Source organism: Pyrgilauda ruficollis, unplaced genomic scaffold, assembly GCF_017590135.1.
Source record: "Pyrgilauda ruficollis isolate IOZ18807 unplaced genomic scaffold, ASM1759013v1 scaffold43, whole genome shotgun sequence".
NCBI lineage: Eukaryota > Metazoa > Chordata > Aves > Passeriformes > Passeridae > Pyrgilauda > Pyrgilauda ruficollis.
The window spans coordinates 7,895,078-7,915,377 of record NW_024525823.1 but is presented as its reverse complement, the minus strand read 5'-3'; the positions used below and the strand labels follow the sequence as shown (position 1 = coordinate 7,915,377).

The following is a 20,300-nucleotide window of genomic DNA, read 5'->3' as shown; positions in this document are numbered from 1 at the left end:
ACCCATGCTGCTTCCAGGTTTACTGTGCCCCTGGTCTTTGCTGAAATTCGTTAACAAGTACACTTTACCAACTATGGCAACACACCAGGCAGCTACAAGAGCTGGACTGAAGCTTAATTTATTGCACAATTATCACTAAGCAACCACAAGATAGGAACAGCATTAGTCATTTCCACCTGGGACTGAGTTTTAACCAAAGCAATCCAACTGAAAGGCTTTACACCATCTTTTATCAATCTTTTGATTCAGCTAAAGCAAGCAAAACAGCTTCTTCTAAAAGGAGTTGAAAAAAAATTAAAAATACTTACTGAAATTTGTTGGTTTTTAATGGCAGGATAATAGTTCTGAAATCAAACATTCTGCTTACTTTTTTTTTCCTTTTTTCTTTAAGATTACTTCTTAGAACTCCGAGTCTATAACTATGATTTACTTCTTTGCATAGACTAAGTATGATTAAGAAATGCTAGCACAGCAAAAAATGTTTTCAATCCTCAGCTAAAAAGCTACAAAGAGCTTAATTAGCAGGGAAAAAAAGTGCAAAAATACACTATAAGTTGAAAAATAGCCAGTGCACTAATACAGCCAATTTTCAAATCTTCAAATAGCATTAAGAAAACACTAATGATCTTAGACAAAAAGCTTGCAAACAATACCTGCTGAGACCATGGATGTGTCTAGAAACACAAAGCCCAGAAGCGGGTTCACCATGGCCATCATCCAGATCCCTACCCAGCTGCTCTCTCACTCCCCCTCCTCAACAGGACAGGCACAGAAAATAAGACGGAAAAGGTGATGGGGTTAGGACAGAAAGACTGCCTAACACTTACCATTACAGGCAAAACAGACTTGACCTGGGGAGAACGTATGTAATTTACTGACAGTTAAAACAGAATCACAGTATAATTACATCTCATTGTAAAAACTCCACTCTGCTCTTTCTTTCTACAGGACCTAGAGTAATTCTGGAAGTGTCTTTCTTCTCTCGCAGAAAGTGGCAGAATGACACGAAGAAAGGAAGACATGATAAGTCATAAAGAGAGGTACCTGGAGAAGCAAAGCTGTCTGCTTCCTGTAATCTGTTGAAACTCTTCAAAAGAGGCTCCTTCAACAGCAGAAATTTTAAGAACATATGCTGCCAAGCACCACCCCCTGGTCATAGGAAAGAGTACCCATTCTGCATCTTACAAGCCACAGAATTCCCTTTCGTCCCAAGGCAACCAAAGCTTTTTGGTCCCAAACTTTTCCCTTGCTAGTCCATTGAAGGATTCCTCCAGATTCTCCCTTCTAATTCTAAACTAAATCTATTAATTATCTATCTACACATTTTTCTTTAGCCAAATACGTATTTGCTCTTTAGCATCTATTCTGCTAGAATGCTTTCAGAAAAATAAGTAACCAGATGCCTGTTCAGCAGTCACTTCAATAGACTAAAGTCTTGCTGTCCCTTTACTCCTCTCAAGACATTGCTAGCGTGTATGTTACCTCACCAGACCTTCAATGGAATTATTCCCAGGTGAATTCTTGTTTCCTAGATGAATATGGACTGTAAACCTACACAATATACCATCCAAGATTTTATTCTACAGATACATTCATATTTTTCATTAATGACCATACCACAAATAACCACGTCTCTCTTTCAGAGCTGTAATTCACCAGCAGCTCAACCCTCCCACTCCTTCAGATTAAACACGCAGATCCTTCTCCTCTGCTGCTTCTAAATTGATAAACTCTCAGTAAACTTTCATTGGTGTGTAATCCATTTTAAGGTGCATGAACTTTTATAGTACACCATTATACTTCAAATTATTTCTTTTATCTACTCCTGAGGATCATCATCATTTCTTGCTTTATTGTGCTTTGATTATACTAATTATTTACAATACCTTAAAAGACTAATCAGAGCTGGTCCCCATTTTCAGCTAATAACATTAATGAAAATGCTTAAGTACATCAGTCCTAAAAACATTACTTGAAAAAAATCATCCCTATCAGATGATTCTTCATTCACTCCACACTAATTTATCTACTAATTTCTCTACTAAGCTTCTTCCTTCTGTAACAGAGATTTTCCTTGTGGCACTGCATCTCAATAGAGGATTTGATTTAAATACATAAGGCCATCTAATTTTTAGATTAAAATGTGCAATACAACCAGGTTAATCTGACAGCATCTTCCTTAGACTGTTTTATGTCATTTGCCTGAATTTGCAATTACTTTCCTATATGCAGGACTTCAGAATGGATTAAATATTCCATTTGTCATATTCCAGTCACAGCACTACCCTTGACTTGAGTGACTTGAAAATATTCAGAGTAATTTCACTGGTTAGTATATTTATTTTTACCTCAACACTGATTGATCCCTTTTTCATAACCTTATTCTTGTTACTCACTTTCTCTTCATTCCTTGTTCAGTACTTTCATGCTCAAAGTAAATTTCTACTTTAAACAGAGAATAATATTTATTTAGTTTTTAGGGTCATAGCAAAATCAGTTTTAATAATAAAAATTTGTAATAAAAAGTGCCTATTTTTATTCATCCTTTGTTACATTAAAATAAATACTGTTTTTTTCCATGGAATCATTACCTTTAAATACACCAGTTTGTGATCATTTATCCACAAGCCTCCCATCCATAAAGGTGGATTCATACCAAAACCAAATCTGTATGTGTATTTCTCTCCTGTTTCTCTAGTGATCATATAATGACACCCAGGACAACACAGAACAAAAGAAATAAAATCCATGTTTCCAGAACTTAGGCAGACATTTGTAGGTACATCTTTCACATCAACTGGGATGCATCCACTTTTAAACTTTAGTTTTGTTCTGCCTGAATAGCACATATCCTTCAAAACTTGTGTTCTCATCACCGCTATGCCACCAGCTATCTGCCCTCTTCATAAATGCTCTCAGAGCCCACATACATCAGTAGAACTTTCTCTATTTTATAGCCATAAATCCAGCAGTATGGCAAGGCATTTAAGACAGAAACAGTGTCTTCTTGAGTTGCCCAAAACTCCTCCTCTCATCCCAATTCCATCCTCTGCCACATCATCATCACTCCTGGAACGCCAATACACAGGGAATAGAAGAGTCAGCTGAAAGGAGCTGTCTTCTGCTAATGAAACTGTTCCAAAGAGAACGCATTTCACAGCCACTTCTAGCCAGAAAATGATGATAGCTAATGGTTGCCCAGTAGGCTGTTCACTCTTTCAACATTTTTGAATGTGTCAGATACCCATCTGTATCAATCAGCGCACTTCATAATTCAGTAGAAATTCTATAGCTTTTTCTGTGTTATATTAAAGTTTCTCCAAATTGACCACGGATTAACTTCAACATTAAATATGCAAACTTTGGAGATTTTAATACAAAAATCTCTACACTGTTATTATTAGAATAAACAACATTTAAAATAAAACAAATGCCCATAGTTTTCTCTGGTGAACAAAGGGCAGAAATATCTACAGGTAATTATGCCAGTCACTTTACTTAATAAGCTTGTGCAAGTCATTTGGATATTGTGGAGATGGAGACTGTAAAAGAACCTGACTAGAATAAAATATTACTAATTAAGCCTCATAATATCCTGAAAGATAGACAAATTATATGACTTTATAGAGACAACACAAATTGTCTTGTTCAATGCCACGTTGCCTCAGGGGAATGATAATTTCCAGTGAACTAACCTACAGCTTTCAGGTGGGCTTCATCTGGGGGAAACACAAAAGTTCCACCTTCTCCTGAAGAAGAGAGGAAAGTATCTTTTTGTTTTTATTAGTCATAGAGCTCAAATATCTTTAGTGCCCTCTGGTGTGCATTTCAGTGATCAATATATGTATAAAAGGAAAGATAATTGGCATTGATCTGAGTAAAAGCTTCAGTTCATCTTTCTGACTACTACTAAACAAGCTTTCAACTACGTAGGACGAGCAGGAGATACAGTTAACATCTCCATGGCATTTATTGACCCAAAGCATGAGCTGGAAAGGCAGGTTTCAGCAACTACCCTAAATATAAACATTAATAGAAAATATAGAATTTTGCTCTCTGTTAATTCAATTGATGCTGTGAATTCAGTTCTCCTCACCTCTTGCAGTCTCTCATTTGACTCCAATAACAGTACCAGAGCCTATCCTCTTTGACTTCAATAATGCTATTGTATTTTTATCTAAAAAGAAACCCTCTGTAAACCGTTTCCACTTTTTCCACTTCCTCATCCATTTAATCTCTTCCTTCTGTGTCTCTTCAACACAGAGGGATTTTACAGGAATTAGCTCTATGACCAGTGTAAGCATCACTGTTTCTGCCACTGCTGACAACTTAAATAATTCCTTTTTTGCACCAGAAATCTTAGGATGCAGTCTCACTTTAGCCTGTATTTGACACAACTCCAAATTCCACATGCTGGATCTAGCAAGTCTATGGCCTTAGGGAAATCAGAAGAGCACCTGAAACAGGAGAAAGCTGTTCATTTTTATTTTTGGATGATGCTTATGCTGTACAAGTGACTGTCACAGCTGGCAACTGCATGACTGTGAGATCTCATGCAAAGGAGATGGCATGAGGGATACCTCGGGGAGAAGTTTGTCAGCAGCACAACACGACACTGAATGAGCTGTAACAGCAACTGATCAAACCAGAAGTCCAATTTTGGGCTCCCCAGTACAAGACAGACATTGACATAGCAGAGTGATTCCAGCAGAGAGCTCTCCAGATGATCCACAGGACAGAGCACGTGGTGTGCTGGTAAAGGCTGAGAGAACTGGGTTTAGGTTTGTTCAGACTTCAGAAAGCTTTGGCAGCATCCTGCTGCTGTCTAAAACCATGCAACAGGAAAGCGTAGCTAAGAGAGACAAACTCTTGTGAGTGGTCTGCAGAGGCTATAAAATCAATATTCAAAACTCAGCTGCACACAACCCTGAGCAATATGCTTGTTGAAGCTGCTTTGAGCAGGGGTCTCAACTTGGAAGTCCCTTCTGGCATCCCTTGGTCCAGGCACTTATTAAGTGCAGCGAGTCTTTTCAAATAATTACACCAAAATGACTCCTACTGGATTTTTTCTTTTGAAAAAAATTACTAGAATTCGAATATCAAACCACAAAGTGTTTAAATTTGTACTTTTTAGTAAGAACAAAACCTTACTCAGGGGAAAAAAATCCATTTTCATCACTCACAAGAAGTGACTGAAGTAACAGCTTTGAGATGCCCTTGCTCAGCTGAGACATTGCAAACAGCACATGCTCATCCACAAACCACTGCCTTTCACAGCTGATGAAAACCATCTCACCTCCTGGAGCGATCAGGACTGCTGGATCTGCCCCTCACTGAATTCTGAGCAAAGCACAGCATGGACAAACCCATCCATCCAGGCAGAGCTACCACTGCCCAGATGTAAAAGACTGTGGCTCCTGAAATACCAGCATCAGCTGGAGAGGCCCAGAGAATGGCAGACAGCTGACAGAACTCCAAAGCACAATATTTGCCCTGCACACAGCACGTTGTCTCTCAGCAACAGAGAGAAGCAGGCCAGGTACCCACACATGCCAGTCACTAGAAGCCAAATCTCAGCTAACTGAGATGTAGCATGAGTTGTGAGCCAAGAACAGCTAAACTGAGTAATACAGGACCTGATTCAGACATCACATTTGCCCGGTGCCCTACTCATGTATAACAATAATGTAGCTGAAAATAGAACAAAAAGTAGCCTGTACCAGCAACAATGAGAAAGATAAATAAGGTAGCTTTCAAAATTCATTTAGGCATAAGTAAAAGGTAACACTTTGAAAAGACTTTCTGGAGTGTAACCTTCATTTTTAAAATTTACTTGTAAAAATAACTCTGCATACTTTAATCTGTGTCTGTTTCATAGGCTGTTCAGTGGGGAATTATGACAAACACACAAATCTGCTTCAGACAGAAGCAGAGCTGGAAGTCAGATTTCTATTTATACTGAGATCATTCTTTCATCTGTGACATTTTGGGAAGCTTCCAAGGGGCTTCAGTGTGTAAATGATCTTCGTGTTAACAGTACAGGTAACAGCTGAACTTGAAACTAGACCTAACCTGCATTTAGAGCCATGGTACATAAACCTTTCAAAAACTACCTCAAGTGAAGAAACCAACATACTATGAAACAGAAAGAAATCTGATTGGGAGCTAAGGAATGGTAAACACAGTGGTATTTACACCAAGAATTGGCTTCTGACTCACGCTGTGCTCATCGCATGGCTAAAGCAGCAATTACCACTCCAACCTCCAATCCACTTTGTCCAGGACAAAAAAGTACTGTGAACAACACATGCCTATAGATTCTACAACAGGATGTAAGGAATGCTGGAAATCTTCAAGAGCTTACTTCCAGAGGTCAGACTGAAAACTTCGGAAACTGTTTCACCAGTCATTCAGACAACGAGGACTGAAGTGTGTCATAAAGAGCAAACAGGTCGGTGCAGGTGACAACCAATTCAGCCATTCTTAATTCAAATATTAATTCCGGACACCTTCAGCTGTCCAGTTTTAAGTGCCCTGCTCTCCTGGCAGTGTGACAGCAGCCACAGGACAGAACAAGCAGGGGCCCAACCTTCATTCCCACCGCAGAGCATCCCCACCGCAGGGCCCTGCGCTGACCTGCCCCCAGAGGCCACTGCTCCGCTTAAGCCACGAGGCAGAGACACAGCGAAAAAAGGAACTTTTAAACCTTCTTTTTCTCAGTTCTTGGCATATTTTGAGCGTGTGACCAAAAAGGACCAGATCGCAACACAGAAAAGAAAGGTAAGGCGTGGTTTTTGACAAGCTGCAACCCAGCCGAGGCAGCAGCTCCGGGCAGGGCCGAGCCAACACGCCGGGGGGTGCCGGGACATCCCTCCGCGCTGGGCGGAGGCCGCAGCCCCGGGACCGCCGGCGGCGGCGGGGGGGACGCTACTTACAGCCCTGGTCTCGTACAGCACCAGCTTCTGCACGGAGCTGATCAGGGGGGCGGCGGCCGCCACCGGCATGGCGGGGGCTGCCCGGGAACACCCCGGGAACAGCCGGAGCCGGGGGAGGAACACTCCGGGTCCGAGCGGGGAACCACCGCCGGCACCGAGGCAACACGGAAGTGCCGGCGCGCCAACGCGCAGGCGCGCCCACCGGAGGCCGCGAGAGCGCGCCTGCGTCGCGGAGCCGCGTCACGCGCGGCCTCTCGGCAACGGCGGCTCCGGGCGCGGCGGCGGCGGCGGCAGCGGGACACCGGGACATCGGGACACCGAGGCGGGAGAGGAGGAGGCGGTGTCGCATCCGCACTCGCTACTCCCGCCGGAAACCGCTCCCCGCGGGGTGAGCACGGTCAGCACCAGGAACAGCTCCGCAGCCCCGCCCACGCCCCTGTGTGAGGCGGGGCCTCTGCCTCTCCCTCCCTCAGGGGGCGGGGCGCGGCCGTTGCCCGGGCAGCGGGGCCGCGCAGAGCGGTAGCGGCAGCGGGGGCGCGCATGACCGGGCTCCCACCGGGAGGAGGGCTCCACCGGGATATCGTCCTGGGTAGAGGGCTGTGTATGTATGTGTCTGGTTTAATTCTTTGCTTGGGTTGTGGTGGTTTTTGCGAATTAGGAAATTGGCCCTTGTGAAGGTTTGGGAGCGAGCGAGACTGCTGGGAACGGCAGGTAAAGCTCAGCCGGTGAGTTTCTGTCGGGGCAATGGGGAGTTGGTTCGCATGTATGGCTTTTTTCTTTCTTTAATATTAAAATGTTTAATGCAAAAGCGTCTGAGCATTTGGGTTTGATGTTTCAAGACAAACTTTTTCAGATTCTCAGATTTTAGTTGAATTTTTTAATTTAATGGTAAACTGACTGGGAGTTGTGTGGGGCTGTGCTGGGTTGGGTGGTTCCATGTGGGTTTTGCTGGGGCTGTGACACTGAAGTGGCCCTCTAAAGACAGTGGGGTTTTGCCTTTTTCAAACAAACTTCAGCAAGCTCCTCATGTTTTGGCCTCCATTTTTGTTTGAAAGGCCCACACAAATTTTCCTCCAACTTATCTTAATTAGAAATTTGTTTAGGTTTTAATTTGTTGTGCAGCACTGGACTTGCTACTGCCTGCCTTCCTGGAAGAGCTGGGATTTGTGAAGAAGATGATGGAAGAGATCAAGAACTGTAATTTAATTCAGCAGAGTCTTATTTGTGTACCTGCCTGTGTGGACACAGAGAGTAGTTCCATTGACCATGTCAGGGCCCTTCTGTGTCTGAAGCACAAAACCAAAGGTCTTGGCAGGCCCATGGCCCATTTCAGGGATGAGAGAGAAGTCGCAGTTGTGTGGTAATTGGAGCAGGAAGGAAAGATCAACAAAACAACTAAAAAGGAGCAACAAGCAATATGAGACTCATGAAGAAGTCATCAACAGCTTGTGATCAGGAGTTTTTCCAACAGTCCTTTGTTTTTCATAAGTGGATTTTTCTCTTATTTGATGGGTGCATTGTGTATGTTCTGTAAATGCTTTTTCTTCTTATAAAAACTTTATTTTTTACAAATCCATTTACCTTGTAATTCACTTCCATTTTAAGGTCATTTTACACACATGTAACTACTGTACTTTATAACAAATTCTTTTTTTCCTTCTAGCCTTAGAAAACATGGCTTCACTAAAGGAAAAACAAGCTCAGCCCTTTACAGACATCTTTGATGAAGATGAAGCTGAAAGATGTTTTCTGTTGTCCAAGCCCACTTGCTTAATTGTCTTTGGAAAGCCAGTAAGATGTCTGATAGAAGGGTTTTTGTCAGATATTCTGCTAACAATTTAACTTTTCCTTTCAAAACATTAGTTTACCAGTGCTACCAAAAGGGTCAAATACCTGCTTTTTGGATTTTGCCACTCTTCAAATCCTGCAGAGGATGGTAAAAATTCTGGTCTCATTTAATGAGACCAATTTTTGCCTTCAGTCAATTGTGGTTAAAAATGTTATTACTGTACTTAAAAGTTACACGTTGCTCAAACTGTTTGTTCTCTTTTGACATTGGCAACCGGATCGTTTTTATTTTTGTAGTGGTTTAACCCCAGTCAGCAAGCAAACCCCACACAGCCTTTTGCTCACTCACTCACCCTGGTGGGGTAGCACAGAGAATCAGAAGGGTAAAAGGGATAAAATGCATGGGTTGACAAAAGCCATGCACGTGAGCAAATCAAAACAAGGAATTCATTCACTACTTCCTATGGGCAGGCAGATGTTCAGCCATCCCCAGGAACCAGGGCTCCATCACACTTCACGGTGACTTGGGAAGATAAATGTTGTCACTCCAAAAGTACTTCCCTTTCCTTCACTTTCCCAGCTTTATATGCTGTGACACCATGTGCTTTGGAATATCACTGTGTGTCAGTCAGTGTCATCTGTCCCAGCTGTGTTCCCTCCCAGCCACCATCCACCCTCATTTCCTCACCGGTGTGGCAGTATGGCAAGCAGGAAAGGCCTTGGCTCTGTGTAAGCCCTGCTCAGCAGCAACAGAAACACCACTGTATTACCAACACTTTTTTCCAGCACAAATCCAAAACACAGCCCCACACTAGCTACTGTGAAAAAAGTTAACTCTACCCCAGCCAAAACCAGAGCAATGCTATTAAAATATTTTATTTTTTAAAATAAACTTGATATATTAAAGTTATCATTTGGTGTAAAAGAACCTTCAGGTCAATGTATTGACTTACAGACATTCAATGAAGCATTACAGATCTCAATATTAAAACTTTGACAAAATTCTATCCTATATATTAGAAACATTCAAAATCCACCAAGGTATCCTGATAAAAGGATCTGTACTGCCTTTTAACTATAATTCAAGGTCAACTAATTAGTGGCCTCCTTAACTTAGAAAAATTTTATGTTTTGTAAACCTAAGCTTTTCAGATTTCTTTTTTTTTCCCCCAAATGTGAGTTTGCGTTATTGCCTCAGTTTGCTGAAGAGTGTTTTTTTATTTTTGATACGTTTGCCTTATAATGTGTCCTATGCACTTGTAAGAGTACACTCAGCTCAACAGAAAACTACAGTGAACTAACTCATCTAGTTTCAAATGAACATCAAAATTTTAACCTTGCATGAAAAAGGTCACTTTATGTTTCATAGACCAAACCACCATAAAATGCTCATTGAAAGACAGTACAAAAAATTCTCATATTCTCAACCATTGCCTTCAGTAGATGCTTGACATCAATATAAGAAGGTATTGAAATTGTACAGACCTTACCAGGAAAGCAGGGAACAAAATAGTTTATTTTTATGGTAATGTCTTTTATATATCTGACTGATGTGCAGAGTAACTATCCTATTTAAGATGTATCTTTTAAATTAAAAACATAGTGCCATTAAAGCAAAGCCAAATACATATATTCTCATCACACCTGTAAGATGTAAGGTATTAATAGGCTGGAGCGTTTGTTGATACACTCTTAACCGAGAATGTAATTTATTTGTTGGGTTTTACTATTTTTATCACAAAACTTACCAAGGACAAAAAACTGTCAAAACAGATCTCCTTATGTGCCCTTAAGGTGGCAGGTGGTGAGTTTTGCAAATTCCCATTCAGTTAATCACTCTTGGAAGCCTTATAGCTCTCAGTTGTGTTGGTTTTCCTCTGGATTCATGTAAATAAGAAAGATTTTGTCAGTATCTAACCAGATTTATGGACTAACAAGGGCAGTTTTAAAGCATTTGTTGTTTTAGTAAAAAATATTATCCTGATGTATTCTACTCAGAAAGGGTTGAGTAGGTTTCCGTCATAATTTGCTTTGAGGCTGAAGATAATAAATTTTAGTCCTAAGGAGTTTCTCATAGAAATTTGTGGTCAAATCATGGCTGAGTTTTAGACAGAGTTACTCAGATACAAACTCAGTATAACAACTTTGGAGATAATTAGCTACAAGTAGCAGCATATTAGCAATGCTAGACAATATGAACTAGAGGATGGTATTAAACAGAGTGTTTTGTGTTCGCCCAATTCGTAACTCAGAAGCCCTAATCCCAATGGTAGATTTTCAGTGTTTTTATCATGTGAAAATATATTCTTCGTTTTGTTATATGTTTGGTTTTGTTCTGTCTGTTTTTCTTTTAAAAGTGTATTTTTCATTTTAAGGGTTCTGGAAAGAAAATGTTAGCTAGCAAACTAGCACAGAGATGGAACTGCATTTTCATAGAAGGTAAACACTTGCTGTATTTGGAAGATTGCTTTGGCTCCACAACAGCTTTTGGCTTAGAATACCCTCCCTGTTCCCTGTAATTCTAAGGGCGTGTTTCTGATTGCAGCGAACACTTCTGATAAGGCCAAGTAATCATTTCACCAGAAGTAAAATTACTGATCATGGTCTTTTAGTTATTGAAAGGCTTAGAAAAACCATGTGGGTTTTTTTTTAATCATAAATTCTATTCCCAATTCTGTAAGGGGGTTCCTGTGACCCTTTTTGTTCACACGGGGGCAACTCATTCAACTCCAAAGAGTACAGACATTTTCCAGTGCAGATCATGAAAAAATAAGAGGCTCTTTCCTTTCTGGTTGTGCAGTGTCCAATACAAGGGGATGTACTCCAGGAAACAAGAGTTATTTATCAAATGAAGTACCTTTACGTCTTTTGAAGATTTAGAATTCTAACATGATAAAAATCACTTTTAATAAAGTGCTTTTTTGACTTAGGTATACATAGAATTGTTGTATCATAATATTGTCTAGCAAGAAAAAAAATTAATATCTGGTCCAAAACATAGATCAGGCCAAAATCAGAAGGGACATTCAGAAATGTATTTAAGCCAGTCCATTCTGTTTGAATGTATTTGAATCAGTACTGACAAATGTTCACCAAATCTGTTTTAAAAAAATTCTAGGCAGTCTATCTCTGTAACACTCTCTTTGTCATTAGAAAGTTTTTCTTAGCTACTGATCTAAATCTCAGTTACTGTGTTTTTAAGCCTTATTTCTAATTCAGGGAATTACTCTTTTCTTATTTTGTTCATGATATTCCTTTTAGTCTTCATGTGGCTAGTGAATGCACACATGTGTGTACACACTTATTGTTACTTATGCTAGTACATTTTTTTCATTTTCTACATCAAAAAAGGAAGAAACAAAGAAATTCAGCATACATAAATATGAATAATTTCATTCAGAAAGGACCTCCGGAGGTGACTGAGTCAAACATTCCTCTCAAAGCAGGGTCAACTAGAAAGGGCAGCTGAGTTCAATCTGGAATATCTCCAAGGACAGACACTCCACCTTCTCCCACATAAACACTTTGTAATGTTTGACTGCCTTCTTGATAAAAAATTGCTGCCTAATTACCCCCATTCGAATTTCTCATATTCCTATTCGTGTCTGTTGCCTCCTGTCCTAACTGCACTTTGTGGTGACCGTGGGTCTGTCTTTGTGACCTCCCAATAAGTAGTTTTAGATAGCAGTAAGAGCTGTCTGGTTTCCTCCAGGCTGGACAAGGCCAGTTGTTTCAGCCTCTCCTAGGCTGTTCATTCTTCTGATGGTTTTGGTGTCCTCCACTGAACTTGCTCCAGAGTATAAACATCTGTCCTGTGCTGGATTAAAAATGAACCAAGACAGAAAATTATTGAATCAGAAAGGTGTTTGCAATCTTTTTAATGACACAATACTTTCTATTAATTTATCCAGTGAATTGGTCAATACTCGTAATAAAACAGGGCCAGGGTGCACACAGATTGCTGATTTTCAGTTGCCTGTACTGTTAATTAGTACATTCCCTGTCTCAGTTTTGGCCCACAGCAAATGTTGTTCTCCCAAACACCTATCCATAGTATGAAAGGTAGGATGTGCAACAGTCGTCATTCCTAGTAGGAGCAGTTGGAAAACAGCCACTGTGTTTTGAGAAGAACGATTAGGGCTGTATAGGCATGGGTCACCTGGCTTTGGGACCTTTCCTTTACCTGGTTTATTAGAAATATAAATGAAGCTGTAAGAGTAATTCTTGAAAACTTTTATAAAATATCTGATTATTTAATTCATACAGAAGTGTGAAAGATTTCCAGGTTCATTCTAGTATGGTGTCACTATCCACAGAGACACAGGGCAGTCTTTGAATTTCATGGATGTCACTTTTCTTAAAGTAGGTGATTTTGTGTGTCTAAAGAGTTCTTCTAAATCTTGGGTTTTAAATTTAAAAAGTGATTGAGCTCAAATACTCATCTCTGAATTACAAGACAGTAATTCTGATTGAATTTAAGTAAGTAGTTCAAATAATCCTGCTAAACTGCTGTTGTGCATTTTTGTGTAGTATATGCAGGGTTAAATTGTAGGAAGAAACACCTACCCAGTCCTTGCCATAAGGCACCAGGTTCTGGATGGACAAAGTATAATAATGGCCCTAAATATAATGGTTTGTCATTCAAAATAGTCTGGTGGCTTGGAGCACACATACATCCTCCTGTGTGAGTATGTGCATGTACATATGTATGTACAGGTACAAGTCTGTTTAGAAAATATTTTGTGTTAATTATTTTTCTTATGTTTGGTATGCTTCCTTAGCTTCAGAAGTAATTCAAACGAATATTCAACAAGGATCAGAATATGGACTTCAGGTAAAAGTCTAATCTTCTAGTAAGTTTTGTCACATTTTTACAAACACTTACTGTAAAAGACTATGTTTTGTATTTTACCCTAGTGTCAAAAATTGCTTTGTCAAGGTCAAAGTATTCCTGAGGAACTGGTGACAAAAATGATTCTGCAAATGATTGATGAGTCACCAGAAGTTGCTCATTATGGTAAGTATATTTATAGCCTAAACTTCTTAGAATGTGCTACCTATAATTTTACATCCATTTTACATCTATTGGTGCTCAAATATAATTCAAAAGCTTCTTGGTAGTCCCCTGGTTACTTTTTGATCTAGTTGATAGTTGCCTTAGGTATACTTAATGATTTTTAGCCTCCTCACATTATTGACTTGGGGCGAACACTCTCCAAGAATGGTTTTCCACATTACGCTTCCATTTCCCTCACATCAGCTGTTGTTATCTGGGATGTGTTGATAAGCAGAGGCTGTGCATGTTCTTCACACCTCACTACCAGTCAGAATTCTGTAAAAGTATCAACAGTTTAGAGTCCAGGATTTTAATTTCCTAGAGGAATGACTGTATGTTTTGCTATCCTTTGCTTATCTTCTTCTTCTTCGCCTCTTGCCTCTGTGGATAGTAGCTTCCATAGAAGTTGGAGTCTTCACTGCTAACACCTCTTGCAAAGACCGCTGCCACATTTTTGTGCTGCCCAGACTCGCATTTAAATGTTATCACATAAAATTCTAAGCATGCACCATTTCTCTAAGGGAATATTCTCATTATTTGGCTAAAAACATCCACCTGATTTTTGTTTAGTCTCTCATCTTGGCCTCATGAACATTGATTTTGTTGCTATTCAATAGTTCTTACTGCACACTTACAGCCATCATCAGTTACAGTACTTTCCTAGGAACTTGAAGCCACAAGTTGATCCATGAGGCTGAGCACTGTAATACTAGGAAAACATATTATTACCACTCTTGTCATGTTGAGCCACCGTCTGTTTGCCAAACAGGACTGAGCATTGGGAGTCCCGAGTGAACAGGTGCTTACCAAATGATCCATGTGCATACCGTGTGCATAGTGCCTGTTTGAGAGGCAGGAGAATGGTTCAAACTCCCTTCATTAGAAGCCAAAACGTTTAAAGGTTGTGTAAAGAGCTTAGACTCCTAGTTTAAATGCTTCAAATCATAGAGTGGCTACTTTTTGCAGTGCCTTTTATAAAGTCTTCTAGTGGCAAAACTGGTCACTGAAAGGTTGTTACTTTTTAGGCACTAAAATGCCTGAACTAGGTGCATAAAGTGGGTCGTCTGAGTATAGTATTTAATGTCTACATATTTTTAATTGAGTTAACAGATGTTGGGAGTACTCCATAAAGCTGAAAACAACACACTTTTTCTGTCTATATTTCATCTGAAGCAGACATGGTTGCAGAGTTTTTTTAGCAGTGTTGTGTCATGTACATTGTTTAAAATTGTACCACTACATGTATTGTTTAAAGGAGATGAGTGTAAACAGCTCTATAATTGACAAACCCTCTTAAAATATGTTCAATTAAATGTATTGGCAGGTTATGTTCTTACTGGATTTCCTTCTCTCTCCGAGGAATACATGACTGTTCCACAACAAATAGAGAAAATAAGGAATCTAAAATTAAAACCGGATTTCCTGATTAACATTAAGGTAATGTTATCTTCAGTAACTTCCTAGTATTTTTTCTAATTATTAGTAGACTCATATGCTATGCATGCCAAATATAATACTTTCCTCTGTGTATTTGAGTAGAGAATTTATTGAGGAATGGTGAATTCTTCTCTTTATACTGGAATAGAGTTTCACTAGTTTGTTCCATTATAAGCATTGATGAGGTAAAATAATGAACATGTCCTAGAAATTCAGGAGCAGTTGCAGCTTTTGCACCTCCACCAATTAGAAGATAGAGGTTTTCAAGAAAGAGAAGCTTTGAATTACATTATTATGATGGGATTTTGGACACATGTACATCTGCCACTTATGTAATGCAGAAAGAAACTTCTCACATATGGAAGTTAGAAAGTAGTTAGAAAATAGTTTTATTTTTCAGTCACTAATTGTGAAACTGCTTAATTATTAATTCATCTTGTTTACAAATCTCAATTTCTTCCTGAGCAGTGATGCGACGTACCAGATATTTTACAAAAGTGACTATGATATAACCAGAGAAACATAAACCATTGTTAGTGTGGGATTTAGAGGACTTTCTCAATGTAACTTAAAATAATGGATTTTCTTGCTACGTCCACATTAGTAAGACAAACAAGGCAAGAGGGTCTCTTCAGACATCAGACCAACTGCTTTGGCCAAACACTGCTAAGCTGTCTTGTTGGTCAGAATGGGATGGCAGGGCCCAAACTGCCCACAGGGAACAGCCCAGGGCCTGTGCCATTCTCCAGACTGTGCCTAGCTGTTCACTGGGGAGGGTTCTAGCTGGCCCACACTGAACTGTGCCAGACCCCATCTGAAAAAATACCCATATATATAGTCATGAACACAGTTACAGGCCCTTCCTCTAGCAACATTCTGTTTATAATCAACTAGATTCATTTTGTTTTCTACTTTGAATGTGCAGAATGGGTTCTGAATAGTCAGCCTCTGGAGGTGTGCTCCATTCTTAACTGGGATTTTGATTCTAGTTGGTACATCTGTGTGTTTTGTCAGAGGCTAAACCTCTGGGTATGGTCCTACTCTATCACTTTGCAGGTTTAACTCAGTGTTTGTTTTAATCCCATACTTTTAAGACTTAATTTGCTTGAACATGCATAATGAAAGTTGGTGAATGCCTACTTCAAACCTTTTTTCTGTGCTCTCAGAAAGATCCTAAAACATCAACAAAGCATATTTTTGTCCTTCTTTTTGGACAGATTTTTTCAGAAAGTCAGGCTTTGTTTTAATGCTATGTAGTGAGAAATCCCTGTTGTTCAGAATATGTGTTGTATAGATTCACATGCAACAATACAAATAGAAGAGTGATGCTAACTAAACCAGAAAGAAAAATTAAATTCTTGACTTCATGTAGTAACACTATCTCCTCTGGGAAAAGGAGTGAAACTAAATACACATTAAAAATCCTTGCCCCAAAGTCAAAGAAACAACTTTGCTTTTGATTTCAGGGGATTGAAGCTGTGTTCACAGATATGTCAGAATTGTAACTATTTTCATTAGATCAAAAACAAAGGAAGAAGGGAGATTCTAGGTAACTGTGGCAATAATGAAATACTGTTATTAGTAGACCAATTTAGAGAAATTTTGTCTCTCCACGAAAAAGATGTTATAGCAGTACAATAAACACAATTTCCTTTTAATTTTTCCTTGCTAGTGTCCAGATTATGAGTTATGCCAAAGAATATCAGGACTAAGGCAAAACCCTGATTCAGGGGAGATATATCAGAGGAGCCAGTGGGATCCTAAAGTTACTGACAAGCGTAAGAAAGAGAAAGATCAGGATGAAGAAGAGGAAGAAGAAGAAGAAGAAGAAGAGGAAGAAGTGCTGGATGAAGAAGAAGAAGAAGGAGAAGAAGATGAGGTAAATATTACTAATTTCTAAACAGGGCAAAACATTACCATGTACTTTAGACAAAGCAGAAAAAAGTCTGATCTTCTAAAATATCACTGTACTATGTTATGAATTTATTTTGCTCAAAATTAATCTTAATTCCATTTATGTCCTGCTTTAAGAGATGTGGGGTAACACTTAAATAGTAGGTTTAAATGGCACCAAATATTGATCATTGTATAGCTTAACCTGGGCTCAGTCTTTGACTCAAAATTCACTGGCTGTTTCTTACCATAAGTTAAAAGTGTATCAGGAGGAGAAGGGTGGCTCTACACTGCCTTTTTCTTGATCTAGACAAATAAAAGAGTTCTTAATTTTTGTTTATTGTAGCAACTTTTTACTAATATTTGCAGGACACTGACTTGTTTTCTGGTTTCGGTGTTACACTACTACAAATGGATTTTCTTTTTTTTCAGGAAGGTATTAGATTTGAAGTCAGGTCAAATTTTTACAATAGAGACCAGAGACTTACCAATGCAAGTTCTAGGCACATTGCTCTCCATTTATAGAAACTACACTTCATCAGAATAGATGATGGTCAGCAGTCACTGGACTAATACTCATTGCAATACTCTTCAGAGCTACTTTTTTGAGTGAAGACAAACATTATTTTAATACATTATTTCTGTGTCTTGAAATTTTGTTTTGCAGACTGGAGAACGTCCACGTAAGAAAACAGAACCTTTTCATCAATTAGTGCAGAGGCCTGAAGATTTTCTTGAAAATGCAGAGAAAAGAATTGGAATATACAAGGATATAATGCTTCCTCATTTAGAAGTAAGAAAATACAAAGTAATATGATTATGCATAACAAAAGATTTTTAAAATATCTTGCACTGTTTTCATTGTTTTTTTTAGTTTAAGATTTGTTGTATTGAAGTGGTCATGCTGCAACACATCCCCAAATTCTGAAATTTATTCTGAAATCAGTGATACAAAGTTATCTTCTGTAGGTGTTGTTTCTACTCTGCAGTCATGATAAAGTAATCAACTTTGACTTCTCAAAGTGAAATCATACCTGCCACTACAAATGCTTTCTAAATCTAGTAAGTGAAATATTTGAAGACTCCATTGTTTCATCACCATTATCAGAGTACATTCCAGAATGCAATCCCATAAATAATCTGCATCCATTGTCTTCACTCTAATAGATTCCCTTTCTCACCTGCTTCATTGCCTGAAGATTTATATACACAGTAATTAGCCCATTACTTTGTTTTACCACTTATTTCTGAAGCTATGGCATTTTCTTTCCCTGTTGTGTTCAGGAAAGTGGAATTACTGTATGATTTTTGTTTTGTTTTGCTGGTTTTTTTTGCTTTGGTTTGGTTTTGGTTTTTTTTCTTTTTTGTTTTTAATCTCTTAGTACAAGCAACTGCAAAATCTTCATGTTTGATGCCCACTTGACAATTACTGTTTATGCCTTTCAATTTCCCTATGGATTAGTTAAACCTGTAGATAAAATTGTGTAAAAGTAGTGTAATGGTCTTTGCTAGAGTAACAAACTTGTTATTGCTGTGAAGGGGAAAACAAAAAATGTGGTATCTTTAATTATTACACAATCTCACATGGATTTCTTATATGTGAGCTTATGGAAAGTTGTTTAGATTAAGTTGCTTTAGGATGTATACCACACTTCAATAGTTTCAACACATTCCACTAGTTAGTAGGGTTCACTTAGGGTTCACTAGTGATGAATATATTGGTGAAAATGCTTAGTGCTCCACTAATACATTAAAAGAACACAGGGTTTTATCAATTGGCCCAGGCAGAGTTTGAGATTATGAAATTTAAATTGAAACAAAAAGCTTATAAAGTGTGTAGTTTGCACTGATAGGAAGATAGGTAGAACAAAATTTGGAGAACACACTTGGATGTCTTGATAAATTGTTGGGATTAAAATGACCTGAAAAAATGTGAAATACTGCAGTGAGGAAGGAAACATAATGAACAACTGCGACATGTGAAATAATTGGCTAGACCTTAGTACTTCAGACAATCTGCCATCTGTGGGGATTTAGTCAAAACTAAGTCAATAAATGAAATGCTATTGTTTAAACTCAAATACTGTGAATGTACTATGTATGAATGTAAGACTGTAAGACCATTGTATATAAGAGAAATACAAACTATTATCCTCTCTTTAGAGGAGTATTAGAAAAAATTAATTAGTTATTATCTATCTTGACCAAAGATAGAGCATGTGATTTAATTTACAGTATAGAAGACAGACTAGATGAAATGAGCCAGGAAATGAGCCCTGACCATAAATGTAGTGAAGAACTGGAACAGATTACCTGCAAAGGTGTAAAGTCACCTTCAAAAGGCCATTTTAGGCTTGAGGTTAGACCATCATTTGTCAGGAATGGAGTGAGTGTTCTTAGTCCTCAGAGAGAGGCATTAACAATAGACATGGGCTAGTTTTTTAAGTCTAAGACATTATTTGTAGTGTGAAAATTTAAAACAAGAAAAGTAAAATATATGGTCCAAATTTTAAAGGAATTGAGAGTCAGGACCAAAATTAAAACATTGGATTCATGACTGGCATTTCTGAGAAATGTAATAATTGAGATTGTCTTCATTTTACAACAAAGAATTAAGGTAGTTAGACAATTAAAAGTTGAATTCATACACAAAATGTTACTGTATCTTGATATTTTTTAGCTCTTTTGCATTTGAGCTAAGACATCTAAGCTATCTTCTGAAGCCATTGTAACTCCAGTTTTGGAATTATCTCTGTGTTTATCTGTCATCAAATAAAAGTTAATCTCCAGAAGATTTTATAAACAATGAGTACAATGAATCCTGATTTTGCTGAAGTTCCCAGGAGTTCAACCTTTGATATGTATAGGAAGAGAATGAGCCTCAGTGTCATTATTTAGTTAACTATACTCAATTGGCATGTTCTTTAACAGGGATTCTTGGCTTACCAGGATTGTCGATATCTTATTGAAGTGGATGGAAGTCAGGAACCAGATTATGTCTTGGAGGTAAGTAAACTATGCACCAACCAAGTTAACCTCCACTGGAAAATAATTTCTCAATCCTGTGGATTGTTTTCCTGATGGCAAAATTTTAAGTTGTGTTTAAAACACATTCATTTACTATTAGAAAATATGACTTTTAAAATACTTGCTTTCCTTCCTGTATCAGTTTTAAGATTCACTGCTCTGCT

The 20,300-nt window shown here is 38.6% G+C and overlaps 2 protein-coding genes across 2 annotated transcripts in view; one reads left to right on the top strand and one right to left on the bottom strand.

Annotated features, from left to right (window-relative positions):
• The window catches only part of FIG4 (FIG4 phosphoinositide 5-phosphatase), a 50,703-nt gene extending 43,588 nt beyond the window's left edge, over positions 1-7,115 (bottom strand). Inside the window, exon 1 of the mRNA XM_041478156.1 lies at positions 6,936-7,115. Within this exon, the coding sequence (XP_041334090.1) occupies positions 6,936-7,004 (69 nt within the window). The 5' untranslated portion in view covers positions 7,005-7,115. The remainder of the gene's footprint in view (positions 1-6,935) is intronic.
• A 1,483-nt stretch (positions 7,116-8,598) lies between these two features.
• Positions 8,599-20,300, top strand: part of AK9 (adenylate kinase 9) — a 56,207-nt gene continuing 44,505 nt past the window's right edge. Inside the window, exons 1-8 of the mRNA XM_041478155.1 lie at positions 8,599-8,726; positions 11,099-11,162; positions 13,505-13,557; positions 13,641-13,740; positions 15,104-15,216; positions 16,889-17,095; positions 17,777-17,902; positions 20,041-20,115. Coding sequence (XP_041334089.1) covers positions 8,610-8,726; positions 11,099-11,162; positions 13,505-13,557; positions 13,641-13,740; positions 15,104-15,216; positions 16,889-17,095; positions 17,777-17,902; positions 20,041-20,115 — 855 coding nt within the window. The 5' untranslated portion in view covers positions 8,599-8,609. The remainder of the gene's footprint in view (positions 8,727-11,098; positions 11,163-13,504; positions 13,558-13,640; positions 13,741-15,103; positions 15,217-16,888; positions 17,096-17,776; positions 17,903-20,040; positions 20,116-20,300) is intronic.